The sequence below is a fragment of the Colletotrichum godetiae genome, assembly GCF_030913485.1.
Source record: "Colletotrichum godetiae strain CBS 193.32 chromosome Unknown BDP55scaffold_13, whole genome shotgun sequence".
NCBI classification, from domain to species: domain Eukaryota; kingdom Fungi; phylum Ascomycota; class Sordariomycetes; order Glomerellales; family Glomerellaceae; genus Colletotrichum; species Colletotrichum godetiae.
Window position 1 is genome coordinate 329990 of NW_026851261.1, and position 22949 is coordinate 352938.

The 22949-nt window shown below is 54.3% G+C and overlaps 7 protein-coding genes across 7 annotated transcripts; 4 read left to right on the top strand and 3 right to left on the bottom strand.

Annotated features, from left to right (window-relative positions):
- Positions 1-681: 681 nt before the first annotated feature.
- On the top strand, positions 682-2900 carry BDP55DRAFT_692528 (uncharacterized protein; the record flags this gene model as incomplete). The annotated part of the gene is made up of 5 exons (XM_060577128.1): positions 682-840; positions 934-991; positions 1123-1829; positions 1963-2037; positions 2085-2900. 5 exons carry the CDS (start codon positions 682-684, stop codon positions 2898-2900), a joined length of 1815 nt encoding a protein of 604 aa, XP_060431645.1.
- Positions 2901-4097: 1197 nt separating this feature from the next.
- BDP55DRAFT_73035 (WD domain-containing protein) lies at positions 4098-5929 on the bottom strand. Its single transcript, XM_060579679.1, has 5 exons — positions 5831-5929; positions 5723-5774; positions 5157-5672; positions 4615-5100; positions 4098-4563 (listed from the first exon to the last, which is right to left on the bottom strand). The coding sequence occupies exons 1-5, from the start codon at positions 5877-5879 to the stop codon at positions 4389-4391; spliced, it is 1278 nt and encodes a 425-aa protein (XP_060431646.1). The 5' UTR covers positions 5880-5929; the 3' UTR covers positions 4098-4388.
- Positions 5930-6559: 630 nt separating this feature from the next.
- BDP55DRAFT_658171 (XRN 5'-3) lies at positions 6560-11751 on the top strand. The gene is made up of 4 exons (XM_060574460.1): positions 6560-6991; positions 7048-7141; positions 7202-8795; positions 8846-11751. Exons 1-4 carry the CDS (start codon positions 6987-6989, stop codon positions 11362-11364), a joined length of 4212 nt encoding a protein of 1403 aa, XP_060431647.1. The 5' UTR covers positions 6560-6986; the 3' UTR covers positions 11365-11751.
- On the bottom strand, positions 11670-12701 carry BDP55DRAFT_658174 (signal peptidase subunit). The gene is made up of 2 exons (XM_060574461.1): positions 12024-12701; positions 11670-11966 (listed from the first exon to the last, which is right to left on the bottom strand). Exons 1-2 carry the CDS (start codon positions 12467-12469, stop codon positions 11735-11737), a joined length of 678 nt encoding a protein of 225 aa, XP_060431648.1. The 5' UTR covers positions 12470-12701; the 3' UTR covers positions 11670-11734.
- A 1684-nt stretch (positions 12702-14385) lies between these two features.
- BDP55DRAFT_726852 (uncharacterized protein) lies at positions 14386-18220 on the top strand (the record flags this gene model as incomplete). Its single annotated transcript, XM_060579207.1, has 2 exons — positions 14386-15491; positions 15544-18220. The coding sequence occupies 2 exons, from the start codon at positions 14386-14388 to the stop codon at positions 18218-18220; spliced, it is 3783 nt and encodes a 1260-aa protein (XP_060431649.1).
- Positions 18221-18523: 303 nt separating this feature from the next.
- Positions 18524-20588, bottom strand: BDP55DRAFT_607024 (WD repeat domain-containing protein). Its single transcript, XM_060571122.1, has one exon. It carries the CDS (start codon positions 20404-20406, stop codon positions 18601-18603), a length of 1806 nt encoding a protein of 601 aa, XP_060431650.1. The 5' UTR covers positions 20407-20588; the 3' UTR covers positions 18524-18600.
- BDP55DRAFT_73140 (proteasome subunit beta type-2) lies at positions 20583-22017 on the top strand. The gene is made up of 4 exons (XM_060579807.1): positions 20583-20842; positions 20913-21070; positions 21203-21452; positions 21563-22017. Coding segments are annotated over exons 1-4 (612 nt in total). The 5' UTR covers positions 20583-20840; the 3' UTR covers positions 21765-22017.
- Positions 22018-22949: the final 932 nt, after the last annotated feature.

Consider the following 22949-nt stretch of genomic DNA (forward strand, 5'->3'; position numbering starts at 1 on the left):
TAAGGTATACTTGGTCTACCCAGTGGATGCACAAATAGAGGTAGTCCACCTCACGTACCGTCGTAAACACCGGGCTTTTTTGCAATCCTCTTTTTTTGGGAGTCGTTCCCCAGGAGCAAAAGAGACAGTGGAGGAGGTACTTTTCGTCGCACTGCACGCACCATGCAAAACTAGGTACCCTACCTGACGGAGCATTTTCCCAAGTCCCACGCCAACACCAATTTTCTTCTCCTGCGTCTGCGGTCGACTTCCCTCCTACCTTTCCATCACCTTTCCCTCTTTTCGGTTCCTTCCTCCTTGCACCTACCGAAACCTCCCACCTCCTCCTCTCCTTCCCCGAGCTGCGAGGACAAAAGGTATCTCGACACGAGGACCGGTCAATTTCCTCCTCGTCTCCTTTTCTTCCCTTGCCTGCTTGTTGCCGCAACTTCCGCTTCGGTCTTTTTTGCTGTGCACTTTACTTTGCTCGGCACCTCTCCTGAAGCTTGAACCGGGAACCACTCCCGTCCCCTCCCCGAGCATCCGTCGTTTGTTCGAGTCAACCCAAAACCACAGCTATTCACCTGCTGTGTCGAAACAACTGTTTGAAGCGTCGGCTTGCTTTCTCAACGGCATCGCCATAGCCATCATCCTTACTGTGCAGCCTTTCGTCATCGGCCACGTTGTCGCCTTCTTGCCAAAATGTCTGGTTCCCAAGCTGGTAACCAGCTCAGCATCGATCGCTACGTTGTGATCCACGTCGCAACCACCTGCGATGAGCATGGAGTTTACGTCACCAAGGACTCGGCCGAGGTTATTGAGCTCGGTTGGATTCTCCTCGACGCCAAGTCTCTGGAGGAGGTTAGTTGGCATCATCCATCATCCCTAGCTTTTTTTGCGGGCTATCTATCCCTCTTCGCTTCTCAATCCAGAGCTGACCGAGCTTGTCTCTAGATCACCCGCGAGAGCGTTCTTGTCAAACCCATCAACACTCCGATCACACCCCTGTGCAGTAAGTAGTCACACCAGGCTTGAGACCTCAATTGTCTCTTTCCGTCACGCCATATGACGCCTGTTTAAGGCGCAGGCAACGACCCCGTGAAAAAATTCCTAGCTAACCTCGGCATTTTTCTCTTTCTCTAGCGAGCTTGACGACCTTGACCTGGGAACATGTCCGTAACGCTGGTACATTCCGCGATGCCATTAACCGATTCGACACGTTTGCCAACGAACACTTGACCTCGCAAAACCTCGATTTCGTCTTCGTTACCCTCGATGCTTGGGACCTTCGCGTCCAGTTGCCCCGAGAGGCCCGCGACAAAGCTGTTGTCTTGCCCCCGTACCTTCAGCACTCCCGCACTTTCGATTTGCGAACCGAATACCAGCGATGGCAGCAGCACCACCCCGAATCGTTGCCTTTTGGGCCCTCAATGCTGTCCAATATCTGTGCCGCCTTGGAGGTGGAGCCGGTCCAGTCCAGTGCTCCAATCAAGCACAACCTGCCTTTCCACCTTCAGGCGCTGGCTCCTGCGTCCCCTCGCCGGGCCATGGAGGAGGCCGTCACTCTCGCCCGCGTTCTGCGAGGCCTAATCCGCAAGTCGCAGCCTTCCCATGAGCATCCCGACGTCTTGACGAGACCAATGGACGCCCGCGCCGATGTGCGAGCTTTCTTGTCGGAGCGCAGCAAGGTCCTCCACATGTCTGGCCTGCCCCATGACACCACTCAATCCGAGCTCGAGAGCTGGTTCACTCAGTTTGGCGGTCGTCCCATTGCGTTCTGGACCCTCCGTACCCCTGAGCAGCACAAGCCCACGGGTAGCGGCTTCGCCGTGTTTTCTTCCCACGAGGAAGTGAGTCCACCATTTCTTTACGTGCCTTACACTCAGTCTATCAAGCCTGTCAAAAAATTGCTCGGGTCAGGTTCAATTGGATACTGTAACCCGTTGTGGCATTTTAAAAGTCCCTTACTGACGTTCTTCTTAGGCCGCTGAGAGTCTGTGCATGAACGGTCGTGCACTTAATGAGAAGGCGATCGAGGTGTCTCCGTCTTCCAGCCGCGTCCTGGACCGCGCCGCTGAGATCCTTACCCCATTCCCCCCAGCAAGAACCGCCCTCGCCCTGGCGACTGGACTTGCCCTTCATGTGGCTTCTCGAACTTCCAGCGGCGAACTGCCTGTTTCCGCTGCTCATTCCCGGCTGTGAGTGCCGGACCTACCGGTGACATGGGTTACGGGTACGGATACGGACCACCGGCCATGATGCCTCCCCCTCAGCACCACCACGGACACATGGGTCACGGTGGCGGTCGCATGGGTGGCAGCGGCGTCGTGCCATTCCGCGCTGGAGATTGGAAATGTGGCAATGAGGTCTGCGGTTACCACAACTTTGCTAAGAACGTATGCTGTCTTCGATGCGGCGCCAGCCGTGCTGGTGCCGCCGTCGTCGCTGACTCTGGTGGCTACCCTTCCCCCATGGACCCTCCCTCCAACTACAGCATGAGCCAGGGCTCCATGAGCGGCACCCCCGGGCCTGGCCCCTTTGCCTCGGCCGGTGGTAACTTTGCCTCTCAGGGCGGCGGTTACGGCGGTCAGCAGCACTTCGGTGGCCCGCCCAGCACCTACGCCCTTCCCTCGGGCATTGGTGGCGGAGCTGCTCCTTACCCCTCCTCCCTCAACACGCACGGTTTCGGACCGGCCCCTGGATCCCACTCCGCCGGTCCTTTTGACAGCCGCGCGGCTGAGGCTGCTTTCCAGTCGGCCTCCAACGGCCCCGCATCCGCCGGCCCTTCGAACAACTTTTACTCGCAAAACGAAAACGATCCCTTTGCGTTCCTTTCCAGCGGCATTGGTGGTCTGTCCGTCAGCGGCGGCGATGCCCGCCAGAACGGAGGAGCTGCGCCCCCGAGCAAGTCTCCTGCTTAAATAAACACCTGGCTACAAGCATGGGAATTTAGGCGAGCTACATCAGCTGCCTTGGATTGTTTCCGAGGGCCTATTTATTTCTGTGGAACGAGCTTCGGAAACAAGACGAACATAGAGCATTGACCATTGGCAAATACCTTCAGGACTTACGCTTGCTTTCATCGGAAGGGGGTGTCTAGGTTTTGGAAGATCACTTGGAAGGAGGTTGGCTGTCGGTATACCAAGGGATGCGGGTAAAAAAGTTTGCAAGGCTGGAAAGACAAAAAGAGTGTTACACTACCGGAACGGACGGACACCACTGTTGGAATTGCTTTCTCCCTGACAAGCGTCAGTATAAAAGGGCTGGCTAGTTACGGATTGTTGATTACGGCCGACCTTGCCTTTGGTTGGACGTTGCGGTTGCGGTACGGTCGGATTTTGGGCGGTCCAAAGGGGAGTGCATAGCGAAGGGAGTGTAACGGGTATACCTGGCCTTCATTGTGTGTGAGACGTGTTGATTTTTCAATATTTCTAGTTCTTTTTTCCCACTCTCAAGTCATCATCATCGTATCTGGTTTTTCTTTCTCTTCCACTCTCGACATTTTTCTCCGGTTTTATCTCATTTCGGTTTTCCTCCTAAACATCATCATAAAAAACCTCTCCCACCATTTCCAGATTGATTGGCTTGGCATGTACACCCACCTACCCACCCTTTTCCACCTCTCTCTTCTCTCTCTCTCTCTCGACACTAAAAACACATGGTTTTTTTCCTATACGGCGGAAATGGGCGGCAGCGTTGTGGGAGTCGGGGAGTGAAACAGGGTCCAGGGCAGGCTGGCTGGCTTTGGCTTTGAATAATCTTTGCTCATCTTTCGAAAAAAATGCGAATTTCTGTCTTGTCATTGGTTGCTCTTGCGTCAAAAGCATTCATCGCCGTTGCTATCTATCCTTGAAAGATGGAAGAGAAAAAAGTGTACTGACTTTGCGTTTCGTATATGCCTGCGTTTGCCCGTGCTGTCTTGACGTGTTTTTCGTTTCTTGGTAAGAAGAGTATAAAGGAGAAGAAAAGCTCAGCATGGCGTTCCGGCGCCTCTCTAGCCCAAATTCGAATTGCCATAATCGCTCATCATTGAAGTATTTCTACTCTTGCCATTCGTTCGGCCCTGTGAACAAAACCTAGGAATAAATGTGCTGCAAATCGGATACCCTTGCGAGTAAAACTTGTCTCCCGTAGACGTCCCTGTGAACCCCTCGAAAGCCAGCAACTACGCATCACCCACGTACGAAAGCACAGTCGAAATCAGTTGAAACGTTGAAAGGATAGCATGTTGGGAATCCGAAGTTATCTCCACAAATGACCATAGACGCCAAAAAGACAAAAACGAAATGGTAAAAGTGCCATCCTCCGAGTCAGTCGCCGCCGTTTTAGTCCCCTCCGTCCACCCTAGCCAGCTCTAGTAAAGGCGAGTAATAGTGCTACTTGTAAGTATTCTTGAGACTCCACCTTGCCTATCGGTCAATCTCGTCAAGCGGCAAGTCGCCGTCGTCTCTGCCGACAATGGAGTCGGCGACCTTCCAGATCTGAAGCAGGTTGTCCTCGGCGGCGCTGCAGACAAGCCAGGGTTCGTTGGGGTTCCAGCTGAAATCTGCCAGGTGGTTGGTGTGTCCGCCATGCATGAATAGACTGTACTAGCGTTAGTGACTGAGAGACTCCTTGAGTGGGAGTGAGACTTACAGTTCCGGGGGTCCGTCCTCCTGGTCGTCGGGCATCTGCTCCTCCCCGACGCGGGAGAGGTCCCAGAAGATAACTCTTCTATCGTAGGAGCCACTGCCGAGAATACCAGCCTCCTGAGGGTGCCATGAGAGAGAAGTGACTGCGTCATTGTGCCCCTCGAGCGTGTGGACCTTCTCCTTGACATTGCGGAGATCCCAAATACCCAGGGTCTTGTCGGCTGATGCCGTAGCGACGAGCACTTCGGATGTGGGGTTGAACGCCAGAGCGTTGATGGCATCCAGGTGACCGCGCTTGGCGGTAACTGCAGCGCGGCTTGTATCGGCTTGTCGCACGTCAATGATTTGCATTGTCAGGTCGTCGGAGACCGTTCCAATGAAGCTCTTGGCGATGGGGTGGTATTGCACATCGTTCACAATCTGAGTGTGATGTGTGTACTTGCGATGGGGCTTCAGAATGTTGCTGCCGCTTTGGAGGTTCTTGAGATCCCTGTTGCAAAATTGATTAGATTGACGATTAGTTAGGGGGGATGCGACGATACGAACCAAAGGCAGACTGTTGTATCTTCACTACCAGACGCAAGGCAGCCTTCCTCATGGGGGTTCCAGGCCAGACCGAATCCTTCCTGCTTATGGCCGATGAGTTCGATCTGAGCGTTGACCTTGCCGGTGGGCTGGAGGCTGTGCTTTGTACGATCGAAGACGAGGACCTTGCCGTCGACGCACAGCGTTGCAATAATGTCAGGGTTCTGAGGCTGGTAGCGCGCCTTGTTGATTTCACCGGGGTGGTCAATCTTCTGCACGATGTTGAACTCGACGGCGGTCGACTGCCCATTTGACGACTTGGCGTGTCCTCCAATCTCACCAGTCTCCTCGTTATAGTCTTCGGGGCTCGGGGCCACAGATTTGGGGATCTTGACTTCGGCGATCTGGACGTGGTTCGGGAGGCCTTCGGAAGTGTGTGTTCCGAGGAGCAGTCTGTGGATTCGGTAGTTCTTGTCTTCGGGCTCCTTGACATCGGGGAACCATTGGGTGGTGAGTGTAGGCCATTCGAGAGCCGTGCTATCACATGTTGAGTAACCAAAAAGCTGCGACATGGAAGCTTGCCATACCTGAGAATCATGTCGTAGAGAAAGGGGCTGTTCTTCTTCCACGTCTTGTACTCTAAAGCCTGTTCAGCCAAGTCCCGTATGGAAGCTCAGAGTCTACTGTGAACCTACCTTCGTTGATGAGACGCTGCTCCTGGTCCTCATCCTCTTCTTGGATCATGTCGACTAGCAGAGAGGTCAGGATTTGATGCGAATTGGAGCTCGTCTATGGAGCTTACCGTCGACATCGTCAACAACTTGTGCGGGCGCCATTGTGTGCAGTCGCGAAAATAATTCAAGAATTCTCTATTATGAGATCTCAAAACGCTGGTCGGTGGGGTTGTTGGATGTGTTCGGCTTCGCAGCGCAATGGTCGGAAAGTTCTTCTTGCTGGCGCAAACGATGGTCGGGTGGAGGTTGACGCGAGGTGGAGGTTCTGAAAGAAGACGCGCAGCAGCGCGTAGATTGAAATTTGGCTGCATAGGCACACCTTAGCCCGAGCAAGCAAGGGCCAGGAAGGCTGGGAGACGCCTGCCACGCCAGGACGAAACGGGCATGGGCGCAATCGAAGATACTCCCCCACATTTCGCTGTGAAAGCACCAGCCTCAGCTCCCCGGCCGAAGCGGGGCAATGACTGTGGCGCTGTCCTAAGGGTACCCGACTTTCTTACCTTAGGCCAGACCCTGCCCCAAAGTTCCAGCGCCTGTGGAAGGCGAAGAGTCATACCGTCAGGGCCAAAGACACTGATGAGCCTCTGTAGCCACTAGCGCCACTAGATTCTCCCACCTAGCCCCGCCACCAGGCGCCTAACAGCTGGAGACGGAAGTTCCTGCACTGCATCATCCAATATCGATTGCGCCCATATCAGCCAGCATCCAGTGTCAGGTCCATCTGTCCAGCTTCATCTGCGCAACCCAAAGATTCCACGTTCACGACCTCTCAACCCTCCCTCCTCACACAGCTCGACAGACCGAGTTCCCTGTTCACCTGGCAGAATCGCAGACAAGTTTGGCTACCTGATTAGCCGACTGTTGAATATTCTTTCACTTGTTCATTTCTTCGTTTCTTTTTCCACGTCGCAACCAGCTTGCGACAGGCTCACCTGGACCTCCTGTGTCAGGACCTCCTTCGTGTTTAGAGAGGAACAGATACAAAACCCCAACGGACCCTTTGCACCGCATTGGGACGGATCGATACAGAAACTTAATCGTCTGTTGAACTCATTGCTTCGCTACAGAACTTCATCAATACTTGCGCTTAGCTTAAGCGCGCCAACATCACCACATCATGGGGTTCGTCGAGCTTCCAATGCCACCCTTTCGCATTTTGCTAACCCCGTCGCCCGCAGTGTTCCCAAATTCTTCAGATGGCTCTCGGAGCGTTATCCAGCCATCTCTCAGCTCATTGCTGAGAACCGCATTCCCGAGTTCGACTGTCTCTATGTTCGCCCCCCTCGACATCGCATCACTTCTAGGAATACAGTAGCTAATTATTTTGGGTAGCTCGACATGAACGGTATCATCCACAATTGCACGCACAAGGATTCTGGCGAAGACACGACGTTCCGTCTTACCGAGGAGGAGATGTTTATACGCATTTTCAATTACATTGAGCATTTGTTTGGGAAGATCAAGCCGAAGCAGCTCTTCTTCATGGCCATCGACGGTGTTGCACCGAGAGCCAAGATGAACCAGCAGCGTGCTAGACGTTTCCGAACCGCCCTCGACAACGAAAAGGCCCGTGACAAGGCGATCGCTGAAGGTGTCGAGATGCCCAAGGAGCCTCCTTTCGACAGTAACTGTATCACCCCTGGTACAGAGTTCATGGCCAAGTTGACGCAGCAGCTCAAGTACTTCGTCAACAAGAAGGTTTCCGAGGATGCCGACTGGCAGGGCTGTGAGATTGTCCTGTCTGGCCACGAGACTCCTGGTGAAGGTGAGCACAAGATTATGGAATACATCAGAAACGCCAAGGCCCAACCTGATTATGATCCCAACGTCCGCCACTGCTTGTACGGTCTCGATGCCGATCTCATCATGCTGGGTCTTCTCAGCCACGACCCTCACTTCTGTCTTCTCCGTGAGGAAGTCACCTTTGGCCGTGCGAGTAAGGCCAAGAGCAAGGAATTAGAGCATCAGAACTTCTACCTCTTGCATCTTTGCATAGTCCGCGAATATCTAGAATTGGAGTTCCAAGAGCTCAAGGAGCCTGGTCGGCTGAGCTTCCCCTTCGATTTGGAGCGAGTCATCGATGACTTCATCCTCATGGCTTTCTTTGTTGGAAACGATTTCCTTCCCAACCTCCCCCGCCTTCACATCAACGAAGGTGCTCTGGCGGCCATGTTCCGCATCTACAAGTCTGTGCTTCCGCAGGGACAAGGCTATATCAACGAGGGCGGTGTCATCAAGCTTGATCGTCTTCAGATCCTGCTGAATGAGCTTGCTAAGGATGAGACCAACCAGTTCGAAGATGATGTCAGCGATGAGAAATGGTATCAGTCTAAGAAGCTTGCTGAAACCAACGGTGGCGACAGCCGCAAGCCCAAGGGCAAGGGGCTCGTTCTGACCTCTTCCCAGAGAGATCTGTGGAAACAGCAAATCAGACCCTATGTCAATAAGCCTTCGGCCGAACCCTTGGATCTTGGAACTGGTCTGAATGCTGCCGATCGCAAGTTTGTTCAAGATCTTGCAGACTCCCTCCACATTGAGTGGAACACCAAGGAGGACGACGAAGGCCATCGCCATCTCCTCTTGTCATTCCCTGCGGGTGCGGAGAACATAAACGACGAGGAAGAGGAGGGCACTCTTGCACTCTACCGAGTCATGCGCAACTACGACAAGGCCACTGTTGTCGATGTCACTGGCGAGGGTGCTCAGAAGCAGTACAAGGAACTTTATGAACAGAAGTACCAGGGTTGGAAGACCAAGTACTACCTGCAGAAGTTCCCTGAATGGGAGCCTGAGAAGTACGAAACCGAGCTCACGAAGCTTTGTGAGAACTATGTTCAAGGTCTTCAATGGGTCTTGTATTACTACTACCAGGGAATCGCCTCGTGGCCCTGGTACTACCAGTACCATTACTCTCCCTTGACCTCAGGTACGTCAACCCTTGCACTCAACATGGAAATATGCTAATCACCACCACAGATGTTGTCAAGGGTCTCGGAGCGGACCTCAACTTCAAGTTGGGCCAGCCTTTCAGGCCATTCGAACAGCTTATGGGTGTCTTGCCCGACCGAAGCAAGTCTATCGTTCCAGACATCTACTGGGATCTCATGACGAACCCAAACTCGCCCATCTACGACTTCTACCCCAGAGACTTTGAACTTGACATGAACGGAAAGCGCATGGAGTGGGAGGCTGTTGTCAAGATCCCCTTTATCGACGAGAAGCGCTTGCTCAGTGCGATGGAGCCCAAGAACAAGCTTCTCAGCAAGGATCAGAATGAGAGAAACGGCTTTGGCGTCGCCCTCAAGTTCACTTACAACCCCGATGTCACCATAACCTACCCCTCATCTCTGGTTGGCGTTTTCCCCGATATCACTCCTTGCCACTGTGTCGAAAACATTTTCGAGCTCCCCAATACCGAGGGCCTCAACTTCCGCAATGGCCTTGTCGATGGTGCCAAAATCAACATTGAGGCACTGGCAGGATTCCCGACGCTGCATACACTGCCTTACACGGCATCGCTGATTGAGGGCTTTGGTGTCAACGTTTTCCAGGCAGACAGCAAGAACCCCAGTCAGATCGTTACCCTGACCGAGTCCGAGATTAGGACAAGAGCTCAGGTAGCCGCTGGAAAATTGGGCAAGCGATGCTTTGTTGGATACCCGTTCTTGCAGGAGGCAAAGATTGTCAAGGTCACCGACGAGCTCTTCGACTACGAGCTCGACCAGAACGGAGAGGTTATCCAGAAGCATCTTGGCCCGAAAGAAATGCACTTCTTCGCCAAAGAGTCCCGCTACATTGAGGAGTGGCACTCCAAGCGTCTGGGCATCGTCATCGGCGATGTTGAGTCTTTGGTGCATGTCCATATGCTTAAGGGACTGATCAAGACTGAGGAGGGTGCCTTGATCAAGGAATATGACTTGAACCCCAGCATGAGAAGCGTCTATGCTTCTCAGACTATTGTTGACGAAGTCGTCAACGAGGACCAGCGCTTTATTGAGAAGGGTGCCGTCCCTATTGAGGAGGAGTACCCCGTCGGTACCCAGGCTTTCTTCTTGGGCGAGTACAACTATGGCCGGGCTCTCGAGGTCACTGGCCACGCCAACAACAAGGCCAACATCCGAGTCCTCGTCCTGAAGAACAAGGAACCCGAGTTCGCTAAACCCATCATCCAAGAAATGAAGCGCCAGAACCGATACACTCCGTCATACGCCGTCGCAAAGATGCTCGGCCTTCACCCCTTGATTCTGAGCAAGATCCTGTCTTCCTACCAAGTTAACACCGTTGGTGGTCTTCGCGTCAACCTTGGTCTCAACTTGAAATTTGATGCGAAGAAGCAGAAGGTGCTTGGCTACTCTCAAAAATCGGACTCTGGCTGGGAGTTTAGTAACGCCGCTATCGAGCTTTTGGCCAGATACATTGCTGCCTTCCCGGATTTCTTCGCCGCCATTCAGCAGAACCCTCAGGCTAGCGATGTGAGCGATACCGACCTCTGGAAGGATCCTAAGGTGGGATCTCAGCGAGTGAAGGAAATCGGAGCCTGGCTCAAGGAGGCGCAGACCCGCAACTTCGAGAGAGTACCTTTGGAGGCTGAACAGCTCGACTCGGTTGTGGTCATGAAGCTTGCTGAGGCCGGTGCGCAGGCCTTTACCCAGTCTCACGAGGTTGAGGTCAAGAACATGAAGGGTGTTCCTCGCTCAGCTATTATGAAGCCCAGCGATGCTGAGCTGTTCTTGAGCGGCCAGAAGTTTGCCCTCGGCGATCGTGTCAGCTTCCTGTCTTCTTCTGGCAAAGTGCCTCTCGGCAGCCGAGGAACTGTCGTCGGCCTCAGCCGCACTGCCAACAACCTCCTCCTGGATGTTGTCTGGGACTTGACCTTCATGAGTGGCACGACTCTGGGTGAAAGAGCCCCGCCTTTCCGCGGCATGACAGTCGCTTCCTCCTCGGTGCTCAACACCACCTTCAAGCAGGTTGTCTCTGGCTCCAAGGCTGGAATGCAGCGCAAGCCTGCTCCGGCCCCCGCGTCACTTACGACTGCAGTCACGGGTGTTCCTCAGTACCGAGATGCGCCTGCTCCCGATCGTGGCGCTTGGCGCGGTGGTGCCAACGGTGGCCAGGGTCAGTCTGGCCGCGGCCGTGGTCGTGGAGGCGGCCCCAACTTGCTCCACAGCACCCTTGTCTATAGACCTCATCACAACGGTCAAAACGGCGGAGAGGAGAACCACGAAGCCAACGGTCAAGGTCAGCGTGGCGGAGGCTTCCGAGGCAGAGGACGCGGCCGTGGTGGGCCTATCCAGAACCCTGGCTACTCCGGTCTTCACGAACAGCCGGCTCAGCAGCCTATGTACGGCAACGTGCCGCCCCCAGCCAACCTCGAGGCTCGTGGCAGAGGTCGAGGACGTGGTGGACGCGGAGGACGGGGCCGAGGAGGACCTCGTGGCCGTGGTGCTGCAAATGGGGCACCCAATGGTGCGACTCCCGAGGCTGCCCAATCCTAAGGATACATCGTGCGTTTCCATTTCTACGGTCTCTTTTGGTTCAGCAGATACCCCTTGATGAAGCGACTTGGTTTCTGATAGATGGCAATGGTTTCCAAGAGTTTGTGGAGCATAGAAATGGCATTTACATTGGGGGGTGCATGGTGACGGATCTTTGGTTGTGTTGGCAATTGTCCATCTTGGAGATGGTTGGTCTAGAGTAGCTCGTACGATCAGTCGTCGTAGATAGAATCTGGAGATCAATGCATCAAGATACGTCGTCACATTAGCCCCATTCAGGACATCACTTGCTGTGACAAACTCGGTGAATGTGACATTTCCATCTCAGGATTTTATTCAATTACGCGAAAGTTCAGCTTCCTCACAAAGATCAAGGCTTCTTCTCTTTTACCTTGAGAGCGGGAAGCTTGAAGACCTTGCTAATACCACCCTTGAGTGCCTTCCAGCCGCCAATATCCTGGTTCTGGTTCCACGTCAAGATGCCAACCCACGGTTGAACGTTGTAATGCAGCTTCAGGACGACCTTGTCGGCTTCGGCGATCTTGCTCGAGGGGTGGGTGATTTGGTACTTTGGTTTCTGGTTCTTGATGTGAAGTTTGCCACTTTGAAGTTTTGTCAGCCTCTTGGTATGGTCTACGTATAGGAGAGCTAGGTCTTACCGGTTGGGGTCGATGCTCTTGCCCTCGGCGCTCTTTCTCAGCTTGCGCATGGCGGCGGGACCAATGTTGGCGAGGTGGTCGGAGCTAGGGGCGGTGATGATCTGGTCCCAGATGACGGCCTGGTTCGTGGCGTTTGTGCCGGCGGCTTTCTTTGAGCTATCGGGCCATTCTGCCGTGACGTAGACGAAGACCTGCTTGGTGTTCCAGGTGAAGAGCTCTGAGAGGTCGGCGTCGAGGGAGAACTTGATGATGGCGTACTCTTCCTTTTTTGGGGAGTAGTAGTGGGGGCGTCCCTTTACGACCTGGACATTTGTGGTCTTTAGGGAGCCGACGGAAGGGGCGCGCGGGGTGATGAGGTCGGAGGCGGCGATGAAGGCGGCGACGAAGAAGGCTACCGTCGTGAAGAAGCCAAAGGTGTTTTGGGCTCGGGTGAGGGTGTTGTACATGGTGACGAAACGTGGCGACCCTGTGGGGTGCTGCTGTTGCCTGGTCGGAGAAAGAATAGAAGGCTCGTCAGTAACTGGATTGCATGAAGGGAATGGGAAGAGCAGAAAAGTGAAGCTTTTGTTCGCGATCAGATGCGACGTGGGAGGCCACGTTTGGGGGAACAAGCTTCAGCCTTGCGGAGCTGGAGATGTGGCTTTAGCGCTATTGGTCGCAGCTCCAGCTTGTGAGGTCCCCTTGGAGGAGGTACCTAGGTACGAATACGTCCCCCCGGTTAGAGCTAAGGAACCTACCGAACCGGTGGTGTGGTCTGTGGGGCTGTAAACGGCTCTTATGGTGTATACTTGACGGGCCCAGCATGTGAGGTGAATGGCATATACATGCATTCCACCTCGGATTCCTTGATACAGTGGATGTTCCTCATCGGGTTCTTGTTCATCTGCTTTCACCTTTCTATAAGATGCAGATTATGCAGCTAGATTTCCCTCACCTCTGTCCTCATTGTGACTACTAATAGTAAGGTGGGCAATGTAGATCGAAGCTAAGAAGATGGTAGGAAAGAGACACGGCACTTTGCTCTAGTTGTCTCCTTCATGTACGTATCCATGTCCCGCTTTGCATATTCACCTCAAGTGCCTCACCTTTCCTCGTGGTCTTCACTCTCCTCTTCCAACCTCTCGTTATGCCGCTTACAATGCTCTTTATCAGGTCAGTCAGGCTGGGCCAAGAGTAGAAGCTTGCGCATTTCCATTGCAACTGCCGCGGTGTTCAGTTCTAAACTCTTCTTCTTCTTCTTCTCCCTCCCGCTCCCACTACGTAATCCCTGACCTTCTTCTCCTCTAACAATTCTTTCGATACCTCGACTTACAGCGATGCAATATGGCACCCAAAAGAGAACCAGAGTCGATCCGAATTGAAGACGAGAATCCGGTACGTTAAATTCCCTGGCAATATACCTACCTACGTTCTCCAACTTGTGGTCACGCTCCTCTCGTTTCTTCTCGGCTTAAGCGGCTGGGATGGTGGGGGAACACTTTCATTCGAGAAGGCAAGTGCCTCCCGGCGGATGTCGCGCTCCGGCGCGCTGGGTTTAATGGAGTGGATCCCGTCAGAGCTGCCCACGTCGCACACAGCCCAGGCCCCGCCGCCCCGGGGCTACGACGAGACTTCCAGGTTGCAAATCCGCTTAGTTCCAGCGCGTGTCAGCGGGTAGCACTGCACCTTTTTTCTTCTCTCCAGCGTCCCTCGGTGCCACCAAAATTTCGAGGTGAACCCCGTGGATGCAGGGCCAGCCTTTGCCTCTAGACCCCACTGCTAACCGCACTTTCGTGACCGAAGCAGGAGCGTGTGATCCCTCCTTCACCCTCACCTTTTAGAGCCGTGAGATCTCCCTGCGATGAAACGTCACAAACGGGCGCATCTTCGTCTTTGTCCGACTTTCTTGCGCCCTCTTCCACTCCGACCGATACACCTCGAGCCCATACCCCGAGACTAAGGTCTGCCGCAGAACACACCGAGGACGGAGCTCTGGAGAAGACTGCGCATGCGGCAGAAGGGGCGATTGGGACTGAGGAGAGAGCCAAGCAGGCTGGTTCCCAAGTCACACATGTCTGTTCCAGTCGAGATACTTTCATGAAGAAGAAAGAACGAACGTAAGCGGCCGCGCAAGCTCTCTCTTCCAGCAGTACTTGAATTGACCTGGCTGGGCTTTTGAACAGTCAATCCGAGGTGCTCCTAGAACGATTCCGCGACGCCACCTGCCATTCGTTTCCCAATTTCGGGTATATCTCGATCTGTACAAGCAAGAGCAAAGAGACACTCCTGACAACTACTATTGTAGGACCTCGAAAGACGGAGTTCCCGTTCCGGATCCAATGGTGAGCTCGCCTAATAAACAGGCCAGTCGCTGGAACTGATGATGGTACAGAGTGCAACAAGAAATAGAACTGTGTTGAATGGCGGCCTTACCGGTGGTTTCAACAATCTCTCGAAAGACTCCAGCAAGAGACAAATCACAGAGCCACTGAGAGTAGCCAAACGTCAAAAGACAGGACCAGAGACTGCTGCAGCGACAGACGTCTCAGCACAGGCTGCCTTTCTAACGCAGGGGTTCGCCCCGCCACCGACGTCCTTATCCCTCTCACCGCAGACGCCCACATTGGTCGACTTGACGAATTCCCAGCAGTCGGGAGACGGTGATGCGGCTAGCATCCGCAGCACGCACTCGATAAACTCGACTGCGAACGGAAGCGAATTCAGAGACGTGGAGAAGGTGCGCAACGGTGTCGGCAAGAAATCTGGCAGTCGTCCACGTGGCCGAAGACTGCATGTCAGAGGATCAAAGAAGCCCGAGGGCTATGACTGCGATATCGAGGATGAGATCGTCCAAGACCACCCAGTACAAGACAGGCGGCCTCGTGGAGAATCGAGAGAAGGTCTCAGGAAAAAGCCTTACCGTCAACCCCCGAGACGTGGTGCAGATGACATAACAGAGGTCTCGGAGGACGACGAGCTTGCCTTTCAGACTGGGCGTAGTCGCCGAGCAGGAGATGACATCTCGGACGATGATGGAAAGTCGCCAGTCGCAACCGCCACGAAACGGAAGCGAGGAGATATGACCAACGTGAAATTTGAACAGTCGCATCCGGCCATCCCCAGGAACCTTGTCCTCAAAGTCGCTCGTGCCGTGTCAGGGAGAGACGCCTTCGAGGCCAAGAAGCCAGAGGAGTGTATTCTTCTGAAGCTCAGCCAGGATAGGAAGAGTCTCGTCGCATTCGATCAGGCAGGCAGACATTATTCGGAGGGAGGGTGGCTGGATGTCAAGTTGATGTTCTGCACAAAAGTATTCTACAGCATCACGGGCACCCAATTCGCGGTAATTTGGAGGTCTTCTGCTCCCAACGTAGGAGGCTTACTGGTACTCGGCTTTGCCGAACCAGGGGATGCCCACCGCCTTGGGGACTGGGCCGAAGCCAAGGTCAAAACCTTCACTACACAGAGGATCGATTGTTCCCCCAAGGACAGGTATGTATTTCAGCGGCTCATTCTCAATCTAGGGGTGCTAACAAGATAGTAGTGAGTACCTCCGGAAGATTTATGAAAAACAAAGAACGATCGCGGAGAAGTGGGAGGTCAAGAAAGACTCTCAGCCCGATGACATTAAGCTGTTGGAACACAAGGAGGCCATCAAGACCGCAGCGAAAACAACGTCTGTGCCGTGGACTCAGTCGAAAACAAGTCCCCCGAGCAATCAACCACTTCGCGGTAACATGAGGGCCGAAGACTCATCGCGTCCATCGAAACCCGAGATTACGCCATCACGTTCTTCGAACTCGGATACTACGAAATCTGCCTACTTCGCTCTCGCCCGCTATGATACCGGGACTGAGTCTCGACAGACCAAGGAATTGCCGCCCAGAGAAGCAAGAAACACCGCCTCCAAACGGCTCCAGGAGTCTCCTCTTAGTATCATCAAGCGCAAATCCCCCAGCCCCGTTTCGTGGATACAGCAAAACCCTGACTGGGACAAGATATGGAATGAGAAACCGCTCATTTTCCCTGCTACGGGCAAGAATAGGGCGTCAGTCTATCGTGATGACATTTCGCGGCTAGAGGAAGGAGAATACCTAAACGACAATCTCATTGGCTTCTACCTACGCCACCTTCAAGTTCACCTAGAAAGGGAGAACAAGACACTATCCGACCGGATCTACATCATGAACACCTACTTCTATCCAAAACTGACCGACACTAAAGCGGGCCGGGGCATCAACTACGAGGGAGTCAAGTCGTGGACTGCAAAAGTCGACCTTTTCTCCTACGACTACATCGTGGTTCCCGTCAACGAGAGTGCTCACTGGTATCTAGCAATCATTTGCAATCCATCCAAGTTGCTCAACACAGATGACGACGAACCTGAGATAAAAGACGCTCAATCTCTAGATGAGCACAAAGAATCAAAGGAAACTTCTCAAGAGAAGCTCGTGGGACCCTCGTCGGAAGAAGGCATGGTATCTACTGTTGGCGAGCAAGTCGAGCAGATGAGTCTAGACGAGAGCCAACCTAGCGAACAGAAGAAGGAAGAGCCAAGGCCCGGGCCTGAAAAGAAGGAGAAGGGTCCGCCTACGAAGCAACGTCAATCACGCAAAAGCATAGGAATTGCTTTTCGGAAACAGGATCCCACAGAAGCCAGAGTCATCACTCTTGACTCTCTTGGCGTCGGGCATTCCCCTACCTGCGGCAACCTGAAGGCTTACCTCGTCCGAGAGGCCCAAGACAAGCGCAACATGGAAATTGAACCACCTGGAACCTTCGGATTGACAGCAAAGAAAATCCCTGAGCAGGAAGATCACGCAAGTTGTGGTGCATATCTCCTTGGCTACATGCGGGAGTTCCTGAAAGACCCTGACGGCGTGGTTACCAAGCTAGTTCGTAAGGAGCGGCTAGATTGGGACATCACGTCCCCTGCGATGCGAAGCGAACTACGCACCATCATCATCGAACAGAGAAAACTACAGAACGCCACCTTGGCGGCAGAGAGAAAAGCTAAGCGCAAGTCTACTGGACAGCCGGTCACTCCAGGCAAGGTGTCAGATGAATGTCACGAGAACGAGCCTGCGCCGCCAAGAACTCCTCAGCCTTTTGTTGTTGATGTGCCAAAGAATCCGTCGTCTACTGTCAAAGGATCTCCGGCTACAGGCCTGCCGCCCACCAATCGCAGCAGTCCACCGGCGAAGATTGAGGGCAGCGATGCAACCACTCTCTTGGTAGAATCAGAGTCGTCGATCCATGATAAGCCTGTCACTGGGATCGAGCAAGTCTCGGACATCGCTCAACCCGTTGAAGTCGAGCAAGGCTCGGGGGTTGAAAACGCTCAGCGGGTCGAGTCCGGTCCACAACATACCGCAGCTTTTGCACCTGGCCCGGCAGTCGAGCGTCCCGTATTACCTGGCGACACCGTTCTCCCGACCAACGAACAATGCGACGTGATGCGATCCCTCGTGGACAGTTTGGAGCCGCCAGCGACGCCAATTCGGGAGGCATCGCGCACCGGCAAATCAACTGGGGTTCAGCTCAGAACCAGCCCTCGTCATTCAAGAACCAAGGCGGTTGAGGTGGAAGAGATTTCAATGCTGCCTGCACTTAGATCAACGCCGGCTCAGTCTTCCGAGCAAATAGCACCAGACTCTCGAGGTCCGAAAAAGAAACTGGGCAGCAATCAAAAGATGCTGCAGCCACTTGCGTCTTCACCAGCCCAGTCTGCTGAGCAAAGAAAGGCAGGTGTCCGGGCTCTTAAGAGGAAGCCCAGTAACAGTGAGCAGTTACTATTGAATCTGTCTTCTCCACCGCCCAAGGCTGCTCGCAAGGATGAAGAGACTGATCCCCAACCCCCAAAAGGTGACTCGCCGAGTGAGCAACTGCTGGGTGAATTGCAATCCTCCAGCGAGTCGATGCCAAGGCAGAGTCACAAGTCCGGGAGGGATGTTAAAATACAAGAGGGCATCATTATCCAAGACCCAGAACCCCCAAAGACGTCGCCACGCACGCTGACGGAGACTCCCGCACAGAAGAGTTCTTACTTTGAGGCTAGATCCCCGCCGAGATCTGCTAGAAAGAGGAAGCAACTCTCTCCGCAATACCCGAGAGCAAGGGATCGAGCGAGGCCGAGCATCGAAAAGGATACAGAGAGCTCACGCAACAAGATCGAGGGACCCGCGAATGGCTCTGAGACGGTGGATCTTACCGTGAACTGAGCAGGAGAAGAATCATGATACCCCTTTAAGTAACGATTGAGGAGCGGCGGAGACGAGGAAGCGATTGGATCTGTCGTGGAGGTCGGCAGAGGAGAGATACAGCGGTCGTTTCCTGGTCTGGTTGGCGCGAAGGCGTTTGTCCAAATAGTGTGTAATGGCATAGCTATACCCTCATACCCATAGAACGTTGCATGGCGTCCAAAGCACATCAATAAAGAGAAAGACAATTTTTCTCGAAGAGTGGCTGCAATTTTTACGTCGCTTTGACAGAGAGTAGAGGCTCATCTCGTAGTTCGTACATTGTGGTACAAGATCCTCTATAAGTACTTTTCCCCCAAACGCCCCTCTTCCCCGAAGGGAACATCTCTATATGCTTTTCTTTACTCGCTTCCCGAATCCGATGCATCATTATGGTTGCCGTTGACTTCCGGCTTTTTCAACACTTTTGGCACCTCAAACACGTATCCTCCGTTCTTGGCGGTGCCCTTGCGCATCTGCCACCTACCCAATCTGTGCTCTTTGCCTACCGCAGCTACAACACAGATGCCATCCTGCCCGCGCTCCCCGCGTTCAAAGATGGCAATATCGTTGATCACGCCCTTCAAGCCGCCAGCGGCACCTTCTGACTTGCCCTTGGCGGCCTTCGAGGCCTGCTGCTCGGCTTCTGATGTGAGAACTCCCGCCTCCTCGAGCTTCCTCTTGTCCTCACTAAGACGCCATACTCTTATGCAGCCGTCCCAGCTGCCGCTAAGGATGACGTCCGAGTACGGGATGGACTTGAGCGCCGTGATCCACCGCGGTTGCGGCGGCGGCACGATGCTGGGATCTGGGTTGTGGTCGGCCGAGACCTCGTCTGGCCGGAGGGGCTGTTCCAGGCCGTGGGCCATGGGGGTGATGTGAAGGGGCTTCTTTTTCGTGACACTCCAGAGGGCCAGGGAGCCATTGTCGCTGCCGGTGACGAAGAGCTCGTCGTCGATCATGGCCACGCGGTCCATGCTGCCCTCGTGCGGGAGGGAGCGCGGGTCGACGTCTGGGCGGGACTTTTTGTCCACCGCGCCGCCGCGGAAGACGAGCTGCGTCTCCTCTGCGACCTTCCACAGGCGTGCTGTCCTGTCGCGGGCACCCACGCTCACGCAGCGCTCTTGGGCGAGGGCGTCAATGTCGACAATCTCGTCTTGGTGGCCGAATAGCGTCTCAATGTAGGCGAGCTCGTCCAGACTCCAGACCTTAACCGTGCGGTCTTTCGAGCACGAGTAGAGCTGGTTCGTGCCGCGGCGGAATGCGAGACCCGTGACGGCGTCGCGGTGGTGGGTGAAGACGCGAAGGGGCTTGAGTGTCTCGGCGTCGTAGATGATGAGCCTGCGGTCCTGGCCGCCCGTGACAACATATTTGCCGTCCGGCGACGCCGCGACGCAGAGTATCTTTTCGACGTGGCGCTGGTACGACTTCTTCTGGGCCTGGGCCAGGTTGCCCCTCAGCCAGTTCTCGAGCTCGGGTCTCTTGCGCGGCGGCGCGGGCGGCTTCTTGGGCTTCTTCTTGGTCGTCTGCGGGAACTGGTGCTGGGGCAGGTCCTGTATCCTCCACTTGTGCAGGTACATGTCCTTTGTGGTGGTGTAGGCGTAGGGCGCGTTGACGGCGACGGAGGTGAAGGTCTCGGTGTTGTTGCGGAAGAAGGACGAGGTCGCCCGGTCAAAGGCGAGCTCGTCGGCGAGGGTGCGGTAGACTTTTCCCTTGGACTCAGCCACGTCCTCTTGTAACCTCTCGTTGATTAAGTCGCGGTCAATGTCGGCGGCGTCGAACCCCACCTCGTCCACCTGCTGCTTGACGTTCTCGAGGTAGCGCTCGGCGAGCCTCAGCCGGCGCTCGGCAGCCGTCTCGCCCGCGCCGCCTTCGTCGTCGGAAGACGAGCCATTGTCGCTCTCCTCGGGGGCGGAGGCTATGCTCTCGATGTCAGAGTCGCTGCCCGAGATCGATTCGTCGTCGTCATCGCGCTCATTTCGCTTCTTGGAGGCCGGTGTTGACGCTGCCGTCTTCTTGCCTCTGCTGCCGCCTTTGGCCGGTGCAGCAGATTTCGGAGGGGCTCTGTTAGACGTCTTTGAGGCGGCAATTCGCTTCTTGGGGGCCGCGGGGCCGTCTGTTCGCTTGCGTTTCTTGTTGGCGCCGGGTATCGTGAAAAAGGACGACATTGTGGGCGGTAGAGAGAGCGCGGTTCGCTGTGCTTTGCCTGGGAATCTGGGCAATCAACTTTCCGTCCTGGCCCGCCTACACTGACGATATTTTTTTTTTCGTCTGGCTGCTCGAGGTGGGCTTCCCAGAAAAAAAAAGTTCGGTGGGTACGTATCTCGGAGAATCAAAAGTCAGTGTGGGGTATATATGCACCCAATCATGAGCCAGCTGACCAGGGGTGGTTTTTCCGTGCGGGCAGCGGTCAAGCTAGGCAGAATCCACCTAGGACGGCTCATCTGTTCAGGCTGTAGCTTGACTGCGCGTTCCGGGGGTAGCTCTCGAAGTCAGGCCGAAGGCTGACGAACCACTTACATTCAACACCAACGAACGAAACATCACCAATTTAACCCCCCACAACAAAACCAAGTAGACAATAACCAGAACAGCAGCCAGAATGTGAGATACCAGCTTCCCGATTCTCTAATTATGGGAGATGCAGTAAGCTAATATGGAGTGCGATTGGCAGGGAGGTACTATTGGGTATCACGGGCAAGGACTTCACCATCATTGCAGCTTCCAAAGCTGCCATGCGTGGTGCAACGGTCCTGAAGACTGCCGACGACAAGACGAGATCGCTGAACAAGAACACACTGATTGCATACTCTGGAGAGTCTGGTGACACCGGTTAGTCTCCTACATCATGGAGCTCCAACCCCGCCGGAGATGGAGGGGCGAGCATTGCTTCCAACCCCTCCGACTCGGCTCGGTCACGATATGCGAGCTACGATTTACTGACCTGGGCTTGATGATACTTAGTGCAATTTGCCGACTACATCCAAGCAAACTCCCAGCTTTACTCGATGCGCAATGAGACAGACCTCTCCCCCTCCGGCCTCGCCAACTTCGTTCGTGGCGAGCTTGCCTCGAGCTTGCGGTCGCGGAAGCCGTACAACGTCAACCTGCTCCTTGGCGGTGTCGACCCCATCACACAGAAGCCCGCGCTGTACTGGCTGGACTATCTTGCGTCGTTGGCGCCCCTCCCATATGCCGCCCACGGCTACGCACAGTACGTTGACCAGCTCTGGAGGCTTCTTCGTGCAGCTACTTCAGCTTCGCAGCCAACCTTCCGAATGAGGACCAAGGAACATTTTGGGCTAATACGATGATGCGAAACAGATACTACTGCTTGTCAATCCTCGATAAACACCACCACCCCGATATCACACTCGGCCAGGGCATCAAGATCCTCAACCTGTGCACCGACGAGCTCAAGAGACGGTTACCGATCGACTTCAAGGGCATGACGGTCAAGGCCGTGACCAAGGATGGTATTGTCGACATAGAGTTCGACGACGACAAGGTGGTGAAGGCTGCCTAAGACGGCTGACTTGCGGATGCGATCACGGGAAATGAGGGGCCTTTTGGGACTATGGTGTGAGAGAGCATCAAAGAACAAGAGAAAGAGAGGCCAAAACCAGCAAAACTGTACTACTAGACCGGGCTGGTAATTGATACAGGCATCAGTTCTATCACGACGAAACGCCATTCCTGGAGAGACATTGTTCCGTGCTTCATCTGTGGCTGAACAACTCGAGTGTCTCAAAGCGAGAACTGAATAAGGAATGCTGATGTGATGCAGGATGGGACCATCGGCACGGGAAAATAAGGAACGGCATTATGAATGAAGACGCGGGATCATGCCATCCTGTTCCGGTCAACACAAGGCAGTCCCAATTTCGGGCTTGACCGTGCTGGATAGCAATGTGATGGTGACCGTATCAGCCTACCGTTGTAGTGGTAGCGACTCATTCAGTCCTGGTAAATAACCTAAACGGGAAGCGAGGGGAGGGTGGTTTAGTTCAAGCGGTGAGGTCACGGTTTGCCATGAGTAGGCACGGTTCCAGGAAGCCATCCATGGGTTCTGAAACGGGTGCCGGACCGCTCACTCTTCAGAAGAAGCAGCGGTCGGAAATGCTCGAATCGTTCGTTCCTTTGCCCTTTTCAACTAGGAAGTCTTGCGCTTCAGCCGAAATCCAAAGGGTCAAACCCCCAACTATAGACCTCGTCCAATCTCTCGCGTGTTTTATAAGGATGTTGTCGGTTGGACTGATGGGTAGGGATGTGATGTGATTGACTGGGCGGATGATGTTCCGGCCGGTCGACCGATCCATAGGTTCAAACACACTGAGACCTGGACCCGATGTACGTACCGTTGTACCTCAAACCCCCGGGCGTTTGACTCGCGCCTTTTCCCTTTTGACCCTTCAGACCTTGGATGTTTCCCTGTCTTTTTGGTGGCTGACTAGTCGCGCATCGATTCTTTATTGGTTTATGGATGGCAATTGGCGGGTTCGGCGGCTCCGATGTTGTTCGACGACGACGACGCTTAAAGCGATTTTTTTCCCTTTCCCTTTGCGGTGTTTGGCCGGTGTTCTACGCAGGCACTCCCATTCGAATTTCACAGTGATATTTTGTGTCCAGTGTTATCGAAATTTTAAGAGACTAGTGCACAGCCACTCGAAGGGCTCTGCGAAAAGCGAGGTTTTGGCGGCGCCCCCACGGT

Coding starts and splice junctions, on each gene's coding strand:
- BDP55DRAFT_73035 (XM_060579679.1), bottom strand. CDS start 5,879: ATGATCCAAGAAGAGGATGAGGACCAGGAGCAGCGTCTCATCAACGAA. Junction 5,775..5,830: donor GCAGCGTCTCATCAACGAAG/GTAGGTTCACAG, acceptor AACAGGCTTTAG/AGTACAAGACGTGGAAGAAG. Junction 4,564..4,614: donor GAGGACGGACCCCCGGAACT/GTAAGTCTCACT, acceptor ACGCTAGTACAG/TCTATTCATGCATGGCGGAC.
- BDP55DRAFT_658171 (XM_060574460.1), top strand. Junction 7,142..7,201: donor CCGAGTTCGACTGTCTCTAT/GTTCGCCCCCCT, acceptor TATTTTGGGTAG/CTCGACATGAACGGTATCAT. Junction 8,796..8,845: donor TTACTCTCCCTTGACCTCAG/GTACGTCAACCC, acceptor TCACCACCACAG/ATGTTGTCAAGGGTCTCGGA.
- BDP55DRAFT_658174 (XM_060574461.1), bottom strand. CDS start 12,469: ATGTACAACACCCTCACCCGAGCCCAAAACACCTTTGGCTTCTTCACG. Junction 11,967..12,023: donor AAGAGCATCGACCCCAACCG/GTAAGACCTAGC, acceptor AAAACTTCAAAG/TGGCAAACTTCACATCAAGA.
- BDP55DRAFT_607024 (XM_060571122.1), bottom strand. CDS start 20,406: ATGTCGTCCTTTTTCACGATACCCGGCGCCAACAAGAAACGCAAGCGA.
- BDP55DRAFT_73140 (XM_060579807.1), top strand. Junction 21,071..21,202: donor TGGAGAGTCTGGTGACACCG/GTTAGTCTCCTA, acceptor GATGATACTTAG/TGCAATTTGCCGACTACATC. Junction 21,453..21,562: donor GCCGCCCACGGCTACGCACA/GTACGTTGACCA, acceptor GATGCGAAACAG/ATACTACTGCTTGTCAATCC.